The sequence below is a fragment of the Lissotriton helveticus genome, chromosome 2_1, assembly GCF_964261635.1.
Source record: "Lissotriton helveticus chromosome 2_1, aLisHel1.1, whole genome shotgun sequence".
NCBI lineage: Eukaryota > Metazoa > Chordata > Amphibia > Caudata > Salamandridae > Lissotriton > Lissotriton helveticus.
Genome location: NC_136059.1, coordinates 1,003,297,059 through 1,003,312,946, shown reverse-complemented (window position 1 = coordinate 1,003,312,946; position 15,888 = coordinate 1,003,297,059). Strand labels below are relative to the sequence as shown.

General features: G+C 45.6%; 1 protein-coding gene across 5 annotated transcripts in view; it reads right to left on the bottom strand.

The window, feature by feature from the left end:
• LOC144818399 (cytochrome P450 1A4-like) overlaps positions 1–15,888 on the bottom strand; it is a 167,093-nt gene that overhangs the window by 1,407 nt on the left and 149,798 nt on the right. For all 5 annotated transcript variants that reach the window (XM_078675768.1, XM_078675771.1, XM_078675770.1 and 2 more), the window contains one exon: positions 14,558–14,644. In XM_078675768.1, the coding sequence (XP_078531894.1) occupies positions 14,558–14,644 (87 nt within the window). The remainder of the gene's footprint in view (positions 1–14,557; positions 14,645–15,888) is intronic.

Genomic DNA, 15,888 nt, shown 5'->3' with positions numbered 1-15,888 from the left:
CTTGTCATATGATGCATATTCAGTCTTCTATCATGTAGGCTATATAGATTATCAGGCTTGGGGAACCAGTCCCTTATGTTATATTGGTCTAGTCACATGAAGAAGAAGCTTAACGAACAACAAATTGATACACTTCTCCTATACTTCAGAAACAGATGTCAATTTGATAATTAATTAACACAAAGACTAGTGCCACGTGGACACAGATAAAATGTTTTATTTGTGACAAGAGGTGTCTGTGACATCAACGAAAATGAACCAGATAAACTACAGTTCTAGTACAGCATTCATTTTATTGAAGCTTATATGGCATTGTATTTTGGAGTATTAATTGTTGATGTTCAAGTGATCACCAACAATCTGTTTGGTTGAATGGAATATTTATTCTAAAATTTAAAGCAAACAAGAGTTTCACTAATACATTTCAGGCCAGCACATGTTTTGCATATAGCACCTGTAGGATAATGGATTATTAATATGTGGTGGTATTCACCTTCAGCTAGTAATAATATCGCAATCACTAATAGGTCCAGTCAAGTCACTAAAAATGAATTCTTGCTCAACCCTTGGTAGCTTGGCAAATGGGCAGTTAGGCTTAACTTAGGAGAGAGGTATGTGTACAGCATTTAATGGCACCAGAAATGTAAATAAGTAAAATCCAATGTAGTAAACCGGAGATATGAATTTTTGAAGGCTAAATCAAAGATTGCTCATTCTAGAGCCAAAAAGCTTAAAGCGCCACTCACAGCTATCTGGTCAGGCTGCATCGGGGAAAAGTAAAGGTTTTATGCCAACGGCAATGGACCACAGGTTGGATAGGCTGAGTGCTAGGTCCACATCAAAAGTTTACCTTCGGCTTAATCTTTTTCTTAGAGCGTTTCTCTCGGCAACAGGCTGATTAGTGGATCCTCAGGCTTCTTTGATCAAAAGTTAGATTTGACGATGGCGGCCTACTGCAGCATGATGCCTCGGTGAGTTTCTGAAAGTCTTTGTCCTCGATGGCGAGGAGCTCTGGAGCTGTCAGCGAGACAAACCAGCGCAGTCAGGCCGATTTGTGAATCCAGAATGGCATCTTGACTCTCGACACTGAGCCAATCTCCTCCCATAGCTTTTCTGCAAAACTTTGCAGAGAGTTTCTAAACTTTGAAATCTTGAGGTTTCTTGGTTCCTTTGGGGAAAATAGGTGTCCACTAGCTCAGTCAGTCCAAGGGTTCAGAGATTCTGGATCACCTCTTGGGGACTAGGACCCAATTCCCCACAATGCACCTTCACAGACCCGGAAGAATCCAGTTGGGGTGATCCTCTCTTTGGGCTTGCAGATGGCTTATTCCAGCTCTGTTTTTCCTGCTGCTGATCAGGAGTCCACTCCCTTTCCTTTAAGTCAGGACTTTTCATTTCTTTGTGGAGCCTTGCGAGGGCAGCAGGAGCAGCCCTTTTGAGTGCAAGCCTTCTGTGGTGTAGTCCAGGGGCCGGCCGGCAGGCAGGTAAAGGTACCTCCCTCTGCTATGACCACTTCCTGTGAAGTGTGGCATATCTTTGACCCAGAATGCATTGTTATCCAAAAATGAAAATAGAGAAAATCTCCCCTTGATGTGTGTGTGCATCTGTGTAACCCAAACAAAAGGTGTGGCTATCAAGTCACTACACTCCCCTTCCAGCCCCCCTCTAAATCAAATCGGGGGCTCCCAAACAGCTGGAGAATTTTCAAAGTGGGGGCTCTCTTCCTCTCCCTCGCTTCGCCTGATTACACACTCTCCCCCCACCAAATGGCTGTATTGTTTTTGAGAGACAAAGGAGTACGGTGTAAATGGGGTCATTCATTCTGCTTGGTCTTTGCATGGCTGGGCGATACCCAGGCAGTGCGCACACCCCAGGAGGCAGCAGAGATTCTGGGCCTAGAGCTCGATTAGGAGTCTTCGACTCAGCAGACAATCTCGCAGCTGCCTTCCTGAGAATCACGGTACAAAAAGGGGGGTGGTGATGGACGGAGCATCTGAATCAATCAAACACTCACACCCAGTCAATCGATCTGGGTTTAATCCATCACCGTTCTTTAGCTCACTCTGCCACCCCAGTTCAGACATGGCTATATGCAAATCAGTCTGACCCTGTGCCTCATGGGAACAGTCCAGCCCGAACTGCCAAGCCATGTCTTCCCTGGACCGGAAACAAGCTTCCGAGGACCGTTTTCTGGCATTCCAGCCATCTTCAGCCCGGCTTGCTTGAATCCAGTGGCAAAGTGAGCAAGGGACTCACGTCTGAGCATACCCTGCCACATTTATGGTGGCCAAAAGCGGTAAAAAAGGGGGGTGGTGATGGACGGAGCATCTGAATCAATCAAACCCTCACACCCAGTCAATCGATCTGGGTTTAATCCATCACCATTCTTTAGCCCACTCTGCCACCCCAGTTCAGACATGGCTATATGCAAATCAGTCTGACCCTGTGCCTCATGGGAACAGTCCAGCCCGAACTGCCAAGCCATGTCTTCCATGGACCGGAAACAAGCTTCCGAGGACCGGTTTCTGGCATTCCAGCCGTCTTCAGCCCGGCTTGCTTGAATCCAGTGGCAAAGTGAGCAAGGGACTGCCATGTCTGAACTGGAGTGGCTGAGTGAGCTAAAGAATGGTGATGGATTAAACCCAGATCAGTTGACTGGGGGTGAGTGTTTGATTTGCTCTAACGCTCCGTCCATCATCCCCTTTTGTATCGCTTTGTTTGCCCTAAGATGGCAGGGTATGCTCAGACCTGTGTCCCTTGCTCACTTGGCCACTGGATTCAAGATAGCCTGGCTGATGAGGATTATGAATCCGAAACCGGTCCCATGATGCTTGTTTCCGGTCCAGGGAAGAATGGCTTGGCAGTTCGGGCTGTACTGTTCCCATGAGGCACAGGGTCAGACTGATTTGCATATGGCCGTGTCTGAACTGAGGTGGCTGAGTGAGCTAAAGAATGGTGATGGATTAAACCCAGATCAGTTGACTGTTTGATTTGCTCTAACGCTCCGTCCATCATCCCCTTTTGTATCGCTTTGTTCGCCCTAAGTTGGCAGGGTATGCTCAGACGTGAGTCCCTTGCTCACTTGGCCAATGGATTCAAGATAGCCTGGCTGATGAGGATTATGAATCCGAAACCGGTCCCAGGATGCTTGTTACCGGTCCAGGGAAGTCATGGCTTGGCAGTTTGGGCTGGACTGTTCCCATGAGGCACAGGGTCAGACTGATTTGTATATGGCCATGTCTGAACTGGGGTGGCTGAGTGAGCTAAAGAATGGTGATGGATTAAACCCAGATCAGTTGACTGGGGGTGAGTGTTTGATTTGCTCTAACGCTCCGTCCATCATCCCCTTTTGTATCGCTTTGTTCGCCCTAAGTTGGCAGGGTATGCTCAGACGTGAGTCCCTTGCTCACTTGGCCACTGGATTCAAGATAGCCTGGCTGATGAGGATTATGAATCCGAAACCGGTCCCATGATGCTTGTTTCCGGTCCAGGGAAGACGTGGCTTGACAGTTCGGGCTGGACTGTTCCCATGAGGCACAGGGTCAGACTGATTTGCATATGGCCATGTCTGAACTGGGGTGGCTGAGTGAGCTAAAGAATGGTGATGGATTAAACCCAGATCAGTTGACTGGGGGTGAGTGTTTGATTTGCTCTAACGCTCCGTCCATCATCCCCTTTTGTATCGCTTTGTTCGCCCTAAGTTGGCAGGGTATGCTCAGACGTGAGTCCCTTGCTCACTTGGCCACTGGATTCAAGATAGCCTGGCTGATGAGGATTATGAATCCGAAACCAGTCCCAGGATGCTTGTTTCCGATCCAGGGAAGACATGGCTTGGCAGTTCGGGCTGGACTGTTCCCATGAGGCACAGGGTCAGACTGATTTGCATATGGCCCTGTCTGAACTGGGGTGGCTGAGTGAGCTAAAGAATGGTGATGGATTAAACCCAGATCAGTTGACTGGGGGTGAGTATTTGATTTGCTCTAACGCTCCGTCCATCATCCCCTTTTGTATCGCTTTGTTCGCCCTAAGTTGGCAGGGTATGCTCAGACGTGAGTCCCTTGCTCACTTGGCCACTGGATTCAAGATAGCCTGGCTGATGAGGATTATGAATCCGAAACCGGTCCCAGGATGCTTGTTTCCGGTGCAGGGAAGACATGGCTTGGCAGTTTGGGCTGGACTGTTCCCATGAGGCACAGGGTCAGACTGATTTGTATATGGCCATGTCTGAACTGGGGTGGCTGAGTGAGCTAAAGAATGGTGATGGATTAAACCCAGATCAGTTGACTGGGGGTGAGTGTTTGATTTGCTCTAACGCTCCGTCCATCATCCCCTTTTGTATCGCTTTGTTCGCCCTAAGTTAGCAGGGTATGCTCAGACGTGAGTCCCTTGCTCACTTGGCCACTGGATTCAAGATAGCCTGGCTGATGAGGATTATGAATCCGAAACCAGTCCCAGGATGCTTGTTTCCGGTCCAGGGAAGACATGGCTTGGCAGTTCGGGCTGGACTGTTCCCATGAGGCACAGGGTCAGACTGATTTGCATATGGCCCTGTCTGAACTGGGGTGGCTGAGTGAGCTAAAGAATGGTGATGGATTAAACCCAGATCAGTTGACTGGAGTTGAGTATTTGATTTGCTCTAACGCTCCGTCCATCATCCCCTTTTGTATCGCTTTGTTCGCCCTAAGTTGGCAGGGTATGCTCAGACGTTAGTCCCTTGCTCACTTGGCCAATGGATTCAAGATACCCTGGCTGATGAGGATTATTAATCCTAAACCGGTCCCAGGATGCTTGTTTCCTGTCCAGGGAAGACATGGCTTGGCAGTTCGGGCTGGACTGTTCCCATGAGGCACAGGGTCAGACTGATTTGCATATGGCCATGTCTGAACTGGGGTGGCTGAGTGAGCTAAAGAATGGTGATGGATTAAACCCTTTTCAGTTGACTGGGGGTGAGTGTTTGATTTGCTCTAACGCTCCGTCCATCATCCCCTTTTGTATCGCTTTGTTCTCCCTAAGTTGGCAGGGTATGCTCAGACGTGAGTCCCTTGCTCACTTGGCCACTGGATTCAAGATAGCCTCGCTGATGAGGATTATGAATCCGAAACTGGTCCCAGGATGCTTGTTTCCGGTTCAGGAAAGACATGGCTTGGCAATTCGGGCTGGACTGTTCCCATGAGGCACAGGGTCAGACTGATTTGCATATGGCCATGTCTGAACTGGGGTGGCTGAGTGAGCTAAAGAATGGTGATGGATTAAACCCAGATCAGTTGACCTGGGGTGAGTTTTTGATTTGCTCTAACGCTCCGTCCATCATCCCCTTTTGTATCGTTTTCCTGAGAATCACGTCGCAGTCGGCACTCAAGAAATCATTTGCAATAACAGGTAAGCAAGCCAACAAAGACTGAAAGCATCAAAGAATGTTCGGTCCTGCTACAACTACTCACGGAGCAACACCGATCCCTGTAAAGAGAGGCTGACTGACGGTGCTTTGGGACAAACCGGTTCCCCTTAGGACGTGCCATACCTCAGCCAACATTAGCTGGTAGTGGTGGGGGCTGCGGACCTCCTCACTCTTCCCTAAAACACTGATGCAGACGACAAATGACATGGACCCTCACTACAAAATTGCACGTTTTGCACCTGTTGGTGCCACTGTTTTATCATTTGTTAATATTCGTACGTTAGCAAAATGTAATCATACTCAGCGCCTAGCCACACTGACACCTCCACTAATATTTTAGGGTATGGGGCTCTAGGCCGCTGCGCACAGGACTCAGACAGCTATGTCACTCTCCCAGGGACATGGTGCGCATAGTTAGCTTCAATGTGAGGGGCCTAAACTCGCCAATCAAAAGAATAGCACTTCTAATCCAGCTTAGAGCAGCCCAATGTGACATATGACTCATCTCCTGAAAAAGGATTGGAGCAGAATGCACTTTAGATGGTTTGATCGCCAATTCTGGTCTTCCGGCCAGGAGGAAAAAGAGGGGGGCGCAATCCTAGTGGCCACACTTTTCAAGGAAATCATTAGCGTGCAATCTGAGATTGCAGGACAATTGATAGCCCTATGTGTGTCCCTCTCCAACCACACATTTAAAATAGCCTTGATCTATGTCCCTAATGATCACCAGAAGTCATTTATATGCCAGGCAATTGGCGCTGTACTTACATTGCCTGACTCCAACCTAGTGATAGGGGGTGATTTTAACCTGGTACCAGATGCCTCTATAGATAGATGTCCCGTTCGACCAGGGAATACAAGGATGTTTACCCCACAGGGAACATGTTGGCTAGCAGAGGTGGGGTTTACAGATATATGGCGGTCAGTTCACCCGACTACACGGTCCTACTCCTTTTTTTCAGCTGCACACCAATCCTATGCTAGAATGGGCTACCTCTTCATTTTCACCCCACTTCATCCAAGAATAACACAGGCCACTATCGATGTGGCGTCCCTGTTGGATCATGCCCCCATTCAGCTGGACCTACAGCCCCCGACCACACACGGGGTTGTCAATCGTGGCGTCTCAATTCTAAATTGCTATTGTATGATGCAGCGATCAAGGAGGTGGGGAAAGCCATAGTAGACGACCTAGCAATTAACAATACTCCACACACAACAATAGCAATGCTCTGGGAGACTCTAAAGGCAGTAATTAGGAGCACGTATATAGCGATAGCAGCTAGACTCAACAAGGCACGTGCAATAAAACGTGCCAGCCTAGAAGGCACAGTGAAAGAGTTGAAGGGGGCTCACCAACGCACAGGCTCACATAAAACTAGAAGTCAAATGAACGTAGTGTGAAAACAGCTTAGAGCACTTGACATGGATACTGCAAAGTATGCCTTGTTATGAACGCGACAGAAATATTATGTGGGGGGAAAAGGCAGGGAAGTTGCTGGCACACAGATTGCGAACACAGGTTTACTCTAGGCATGTCTAGGATCTAATAGACAGATAGACAGAGACCAGAAACACATCACTAGAGACGAGGAGTTTAGTCGTTTTTATGCACAATTATATGGAGCCGATGGGAAATCCCCAGAAGATTGAATTCCTTACATTGCACACGCCCCCATAACAACATTGCAGGACCCCTCCACAACACCGTTGGAGAAAGACATAACAGAGCGGGAGGTGTTGTATGCGATAGGGAGACTCCAGCTAGAAGAGCCAAAGCAGGATGGATTCACAGCTGCCTTTTATAAACAGTATGCATCACTGCTGTCCCCGGTGCTCGCCCAGCTGTACAACACATTAGTGAGACTGGGGTGCTTACGGAATCAATGCGCACGGCGATAATAACCGTTTTTCCGAAGACCGGGAAGGACCCTCAACACTGTGCTTCCTACCGCCCCATATCACTTCTAAATGTGGATGGCAAGATATTCACAGTGATATTGGCATGCCAACTGGGTAGATATGTGCCGGGGCTGTCGAGCCTGAAAAGTTTGGCTATATACCTAGCCGCACGTGCAGGGACAACACCAAGTGACTTTTCCATTTGCTGGATAAAACCCGGCCTTCCCAAAAACCAACTTCATTTCTATCAATTGATGCTGAAAAGGCCTTTGATCGTATCCATTGGCTAATCTTGTGAGCAGTGAGACAGTGCATTTGCTCACTTTGCCACTGGATTCAAGCTAGCCTGGCTGATGACGGCTGATTAGCCAGAAACCGGTCCCAGGATGCTTGTTTCCGGTCCAGGGAAGACATGGCTTGGCATTTTGGGCTGACCTGTTCCCATGAGGCATGGGGTCAGACTGATTTGCATATGTCTAAACTGGGGTGGCGGAGTGAGCTAAAGAAGGATGGTGGATTAAACCCAGATCAGTTGACTGGGGGTGAGTGCTTGCAATGTTCAACACTCCTGCCATCATCCCCTTTGGTTTTGACATGGTGGAGTGGCAGCGCCCACTGACTAAGAAGCACTGGTATTTCCTAGACCAGGCGGTGGATGGGATCCACATCTGGAAAATGATATGGCTCCTGCACAAGCACCGTCCGCCGGGCATCTACATCTCACCTGTGGTTAGAGCTACAATATGGTTTTGGGATGAGTTGTACTCCTATAAGCAGCTCTCTACACAGATATCCCCACTCACGCCAATCATAGGTAACCCAGACTTTTCGAAGGCCAAACAGGAGAAAGCTAGCACAAGTACAAATACCTCTCCTCGGTAACACAGTAATACATAGGTAATATATCCTTCATTTAATGAACATCAACATTATACATATTTCATATATACAGTTAGCCCCAAAACAAGAATTTATCCATAAATATCATTCATCCTTCTAATAGCACCACACATCCTCACAAGCAGCAAACATACCATACACAACTAAACTACAACAAGGCAAACTTTGCAAGGCAACAAAATAATAGTAATCCAAATATTTACACAAACAACAACAAAAGAAGGCACCGACGCGCTTTTCGGAGAAGGACCCGTGTCCACAGTTCCTTCGTCAGGGCGCAGTACATACAATTCTTTATAAGCAAAACTTTCCTTAATGGTTATAAATCAATCAATATAATGCAGTAAAACAGGGGGCTCAATCTTGAATTTCCATCAAAATGAGAATATCATCTCTAGGGGACAATGAAACATAGTATGTATGATAACATATGTTATTATAAAACGTTCAGAACTATAGTTTTTGGCTGTGGAAAGACCCAACACCAGTGTACAGGGTGAATCCAGAATAAAAAGTGCTTAGAAAGTCGAATCTAAGATGCATGTCAAGGGAATAAAATCAGAAAGCCCTATAGAAAAGATAAGCAATACCTAAACCCCGTGAAAAGTAGAAGCTCATGTGAATACCCAGTGTCAGACCAAAGTATACATAAAAGGTGTGGATAAAAACATACCAAATACTCTGCATTTATTCCAGAGATACAGGGCAAGGTGCCTTTCAGGAATAGAATCTCTAGTAGGCCATACAGAGTGCACTAAAGTCACTTACATCAATGGATAGCCTGGTCTGTGAACAGAAGAAAAACTTTCAGAGCTAATCCAATATACAGAAAAATCTGTCAGGAGAGAGAAATCTGAATCTAAACATGGCTAAACTCTAGGTGCGTCCTATCATGTAGACCCAGGGTCAGGGTCTCACACAAGGAAACAATCAAAGGCTTCAGATCTTAGCAGCCTAAATATACGCAATTGGAAACCGTAAAACTCTAGTGAATAGAGGGTAATGTGAGCACTATAGGGTATAGAGTGACAAATATGGAAAATATGCCTCCTTCTCAGGCTAACAACAGTGAAATCCTGCTTACCCTTAATAAATCACTGGCGGGACGAATGTCTAGTCACCAATCCCGGTATTCCTTGTGAGGTTCTATTTGTGGTGCTATTAGAAGGATGAATGAAATTTATGGATACATTCTTGTTTTGGGGCTCACTGTATATATGAAATATGTATATTGATGAATTGTATATATAGAATGAACAATTGGATGACACCATTGTACAATGAATGTACTTTTCTTGTAATATAATAAAAGAAAATAATGTTTATAAAATAATTTTTGTTTTGGGAAAATGTTGATGTTCATTAAATGAAGGATATATTACCTATGTATTATTGTGTTACCTACGAGAGGTATTTGTACTTGTGCTAGTTTGTTCCCTGCCTCCCTCTCCTGGTATCTTTAGAATTCAGGGACCCTCTACTGTTAATTGAGCACACAGGAGAAAGCTTTCATACGATGGCAGGAGGCCAACTGCAAGAGAATCAGAGACTTGCTTGACGTGAGAGGCCTGTTGGACTTTAAAGCGGTCTGTCAAGATTTTGGGCTCCCAGACTCAGAATATTGGCATTATCTAGCAATCTGACACTGGGTGACACTTCCTGATATTAGGCCTCATTCTAGCAGACATTTGACCCTGTTTGAACGCTGGGTTTTGTCCAGAAAGGACGGCCTCCCACATCTTGTACGACAAATATTCCTTTCTAAACACCGAGACCACCCCTTTACAAACAAAGGCTAGGAAGAGGTGGGAGCTAGAATGCGAGCGCAGATTTACCGACAAGGAATGGAAAGACATCCTACAACGTGCATGCAGCTCCGCTACCAGCGCCTCAGGCAAAGAAACACTTTTAAAGCTAACCCATAACTGGTACTATACCACAGCTCTTCTGGCTCAATGGCAAAGATGTTGAGGGCGGTCCTGGCGGACACGATAAGATGTTCGACACTGAAATACCCCGGTTTCCTAGCTACATCCTGTTAGAACTGCCCAACACACAAATGTACCCATTATATTCCAATAAAGGGAAGACTATTACCTTGGCACTCTGCGTGGAAAAGCAGGTCCTGTTATCAAAATGGGGCACTGATACTATTTCAACACACGCAGACTTGCTGCACACACTCTGGGACTTATTAGGAATGGAAAAATTGACAGCGGTTGTCAGTCACACCTTACCAAAGTTTAAGAAAAGATGGGGAACATGTATCAAACACCTTTCAGGAGTATACCAAGACTCACAGGCCCAATATATTTGTGAATATTGCAGATTACGACCACCACCTCTACGGACGAGTCAGATAAAAAAGAAGAGTGATGACCTATTTTTCTATGTGAAATGAGCAAGGTTTGTCTTTCTTTTGTTATTGTTTATTGAAGATGTTTGATTCTGTTTGCTCCTCCTTCACCCTCTCCAATTCCCTCCCCCTCGCACCCTTTCCCCCCCCGAAACCTTCTTGCCACTTTGCCAGCCAATGGAAGTAGGCATAGGGAATTTTGAACCAACTTAATAAAGTGTTACAATCCTAAAATGATCCTAGACACCACAACATAGTACACTTAAGTGCATTTAGTACACTGGGGTCCTTAAACCTACATGCCCTACCATATTCTAAGGACTTCCAGGTAGGGTGTGCCCAGTTAGAATTAATCCAATTACCACATACCTTTGGAGGTCACAGCAATGACCAAGGCCTGGTTAGTAGAGTGCAGGGCACTATCAGAGTTAGTAGCCACCAGAGTCAGTCAAAAAATGGGGGTGGTCAAGGCAAAAAGGATGACTTTCCTACACAAACACCCCCGGACCAAAGGTGTTGGGAAACTAACCTACAACCTGGTAGTTCTCATCATCTAAGTAGAAAAGCCTGGGAAATCCATCTGCATTGGTGTGGGCAGCTCCAGTTTTGTGTTTCACTGTGAAGTCCATCCCATTTAAGGAGTTGGACCCCCTCAACAATTTTGTGTCCCCCCTTCCTTACTTGCATGAGAAATCCTTGACGTATGTGGTCTGTTTGAACATGGAAGTGAGTACCAAACAGATATGGCCGCAGCTTCTTCAGGGACTAGACTACAACAAAGGCTTCCCTCTCAATGGCACCCCATCTTTGCTCTCTGGGGAGTAGTAGTCTACTAATGAAAGCAATTGGTTAATCGTGGCCCTCTTCATTTACTTGTACCACTATTGCCCCAATCCCTTGCTCTGAAGCATCTGTCTGTACCACAAACGTCTTATTGCAGTCAGGGGCCAGTAGGACTGGTGCTGAACACATAGCCTCTTTAGAGTGTAAAAGGCCTTCCAACATTCTGGGGTCCAAATTAACTTTTAGGATTGCTTCTCTGAGGTACGCTCTGTCAGGGGAGCCGCCATGGCCTCCATAGTTTTTCACAAACCTCCTGTAGTATACCCAGTCAGGCTAATAAAGGCCCTGACTTGTGTCTGGGTCGTAGGAGGTTCCCAATCCAGGATGAACTGCATCTTGCCCTATTAAGGAGCGAGTGGAATTTAAAAATCTGTGCATCGCCCATAAAGCCATCTATGGCATGGCACCTGCGTACATCAAAGATCGCCTGGTAATGTATAGCCCAAAGAGAGCTCTTAGGTCCTCAGACTCTCAGCTATTAGTCTGCCCTCGGTACAAACTTGCCACCAAGGGCGGTAGAGCCTTTTCGGTGCTGGTTCCGCATTTATGGAACACACTACCTGAGCCACTACGAAAGGAAGGAAACCTCCTACGTTTCAGAAAGGGGCTGAAAACGCTGTTGTTCAGGAGAGCCCTGTGAGCCACGTAGGCCAGTGGATGCCCTCTGTACTGTCAAAGTTGTTGTTTACCATCGATTCCCGAGCGCTTAGAGGCCTGTAGGTGATTGAGCGCGCTACAAATCAAAAATAACATAACATAACATAACATAACATAAATGGCCTCTACCTACAAGGTGGCCCTGGCACACCACTAAACCATGCCTATCTGCAATTTGCTTGGCTTGATAGTCAGGCCCGCCTGCTGCATGGCCTGAAGCACTTCCATCAGGTGGAACTGCTGAATAACTGCTATATCATCCAGACAAGCTGTACTGAAAGTTGGAAATTTCTTCAAACCAATATGAATCACCTTGATTTGAAAGTGGCCCTCGGGAGTGGAAAACGCTTACCTCTCTTGTGCTCCTAGACTTAGGGCAATCTGGCAGTAACCCGAGGTCAAATCAAATGTACTCAGGTACTTTGCAACCCGAGCCTGTCAATGAGCTCATCAGATTTAGGTATGGGGTGTGCGCCAGTCATGGTGACTGCATTCAAACCTCTGTTCTCCAGACAAAACCTACTGGATTGGCCCATGGACTGTCAGAGGGATCAATTACCCCAAAACCCAAATCGTGGCTACTTAAGCCTTAATGCTGGCTTTGACCTGGTCAGACAACCTAAACTGTTTGACATGTTGACAGGTAGGCTGTCACCACCTTCTAGGGGTGCCAGGGTCCACCGGGTAAGTGACCTCACCCTTTTTCAACCGGATGAGGGAGGGCCCAGTCCACGTGTCCTAGAGGGCTCTGGGAGTCACATGCTCCAGCAACCACACCGACAGCCCTTGATGGCACTGAGGTATAGAAGCCTTCTGGTCATACCAGAGCTTAATAATCTCTTGGCTGGCCTCCAGATTGTGGCTTGCTCTCTTCATGTACTCTGCCATGCAAGATTGCAGGCCTAGCACATAATACAGCAAAACTTGTTTGCACTAGTTGAGAGGCTTCGTCCGAGCTTTCTAACCAAACTCAAAGGTCCTCTTACAGGATGGCCAAACAGTAACTCAAAAGGGCTAACACCAACCCCTTTCGGTGGTGCCTCGCTGTAAGAAAATAGCAGGCATAGAAGGAGAACATACCATTTCCTCCTGAGCTTGTCAGAAAAGCCCATAATCATGCCCTTCAGGGTCTTATTGATTCTTTCAACCTGACCATTGGTCTGGGTATGATATGGGGTGGTGAATTTGTAAGTAACACCACATCGCCTTCAGATTGATGGGAATAAGTTAGTCACCCAGTCTGAGACCACCTCCTTAGGAAAGCCCACTCTGGTGAAGATGGCAAGTAGGGCTCTGGCCATGTGGGAGCAGTGACCATCTTGATGGGAATTGCTTCTGGGTATCTGGTGGCACGGTCCACACGCACCTTCTGTAATACAGTCCATGGAGTCTTAGCTTTATCATCAAATGAGTGACTTAGTTAAACTAATGAGGCGTTCAGGGTGCTTCTTTCTCTGCCAGCAGCTACTTGTGCGACATAGTCAACAATGAATTTGGAGACCAATTTCAAAATTGAAATACCAAAAGAGCCTTCAAGTGTGTGATAAATAATTTTAAGCAGGCAAATGGGGGTACTTACTCAGCTTATTGAAAATGTGCAGGTAAACGAAATAATTCCGTAAGTTGTTGACCCAATTTCATATAATAATAGGATGCTGCCAATAGAACACACAATCTCCAATGACCACATGCAGGAATCAGGTTTAACCCATGGTGTTTCATTAACAAGACTTTCTACAAAGAGGGTACCCTCTTCACATACTTCAAAAAAATCAAGCACGATTCCCCTTAAATACAAAAAAAAATACTCAACTTCACAACAATAAACATAAAAAACGTTTTGTAGGATACAAGAGTTAGCATTATATATAGACATGTTTCTAGTCACCAGAATCATCTTCATTTGGGAACTATTACATTATGGGTTAGACATTTTGTTAAAACTCAACTTTTCTTTTCAACAGCATTCTATACTGAGTCTTATTTTTTGCGATTTACAGTGTTTGTTTTGTGGAATACAGCACCATGACCATCATGAGTCGAAACAAAAATATTGAATCAACTCTACAATGTGCACTATAGACGGCTCACCCACTCAATCAATGACTCACTTACAGACCCATCTACTAATTCAGAAAAGGTCTGAATAGCCCCAGAGGAAAATGCTAAACTGAGCAGGAAAAGGCTTCACTGGATACACTAAAACATCTACAGATTGATGAAATTTGAAGTGATCGGTATACAACTAGACATTCATTTCATGTGTTGTATGTGTTGCGAAGGGTACGTTTATTGCACTGGTCTATAAATGTATTTGCTCATTTTTTTTTAATGGAGAGCTTATTTCTGTGGCATAGAATCTGCTAAAACCTCCACAATAGGTTGAAACTAATTCTGACAACAGTTAACCCAGACTCTCTTCGATGCACACACACACATCATAGAAGATGTATTTTTAATTCACTCAATGTATTTTTAGAAATAGAATAGGCTGTACTTACGGATCATGATTCACTTGATACTGGTTGACAAAAACACATGTATCTTTGGGGATGAAGTAACCATTCAAATTAACGTCTGTAGTCGTACTGAAACATTAAAAATAAAAATAGTACATCAATATGGGTAAGACCATTAACACTGTTTTAATTTCATATTGTCTCGAGTTGAATATTGATCATCAGAAAAGAAGTAAACATTTTCCCATAAAATATTTTAGGTGCCACAAAAACTTAAATACATTTTTTACCAACTGCTATTCAGATTTAGCTTTGCAGAATACGTTATGAAAAAGCACATCATGCACAGAAAGATGACAAAACAATATTGTGGCCAATTGTCTGTTATCTATCTTTTGAAATTAATTCTCAATGAAAACTAAAATTAGCAAGATCATGTAATATGTTTCCAGTTTTACAACAGACAGGTGCTATTTTGGTAGCAACTTATATATTTGTATATATGATTGGATCCACCAGTTACCTAAGTGACTTGTGGTGTATGCTATCAGCTTTAGCTGCTTGTGCAACACATGTCAGAATCCCCCATCCCCTTGCGCTCCTCCAATGCCTATTGATTAGCCATTCCTTTTGCACAGAGAGCAAGTCTCGAGGTTCATTTGGAAGTCCATGGGGGAGGTTCTGAGGTGTTTCTGGAGGTTGTCCCTGTTCTTGGCTACGAGGTGTAAGAAAAGGCATCCTCCACTTCTCGTCTTCTTGATGCGAGGCACATGTGCTCTTGCCTGGGAAAGAGATCGAAGGTGTCGGGAGGGTTGATAGATGTGGAGGTGGTGGTTGAGGTATGCTGGACTGGTGCTGTGGAGGGCTTTGTAGGCGTGGGTGAGTAGCTTGAATTTGCATCTTTCCTGGACTAGGACCCAGTGGAGACTGTGAGGTGTGGAGAGATGTGGTTATTTTGCGGGATGCTAAGGATGAGTCCGGCGGCGGCGTTCTGGGTGGTTTGGAGTTGGCGTAGGATATGGGGTGGGATTCCGATGTAGGGGATGTTTCTGTAATCAAGTATACTTGTGATAAGAGCGTAGGTGACTGTCTGGTGGTCAGTGGGATCACCTTAAAAATCTTGCATAGCATTTACAGGTTGTGGAAGCATAATGAAGAGACAGTGTTGATCTGTCTGCTCATGGAGAAGTTAGTGTCCAGGACGATCCTGAGGTTCTTGGCATGATCCGCAGGGGTGGGTGGGCAAATTCAGAGTGCCACCAGGAGATGTCTCAGAGGGAGTGGTTAATGCTGAAGATTAGGACTTTGGTTTTGTCTTTATTGAGCTGAAGGAAGTTGGTTTTCATGCAAGCATGCAGTTGGTGAAGATTGAT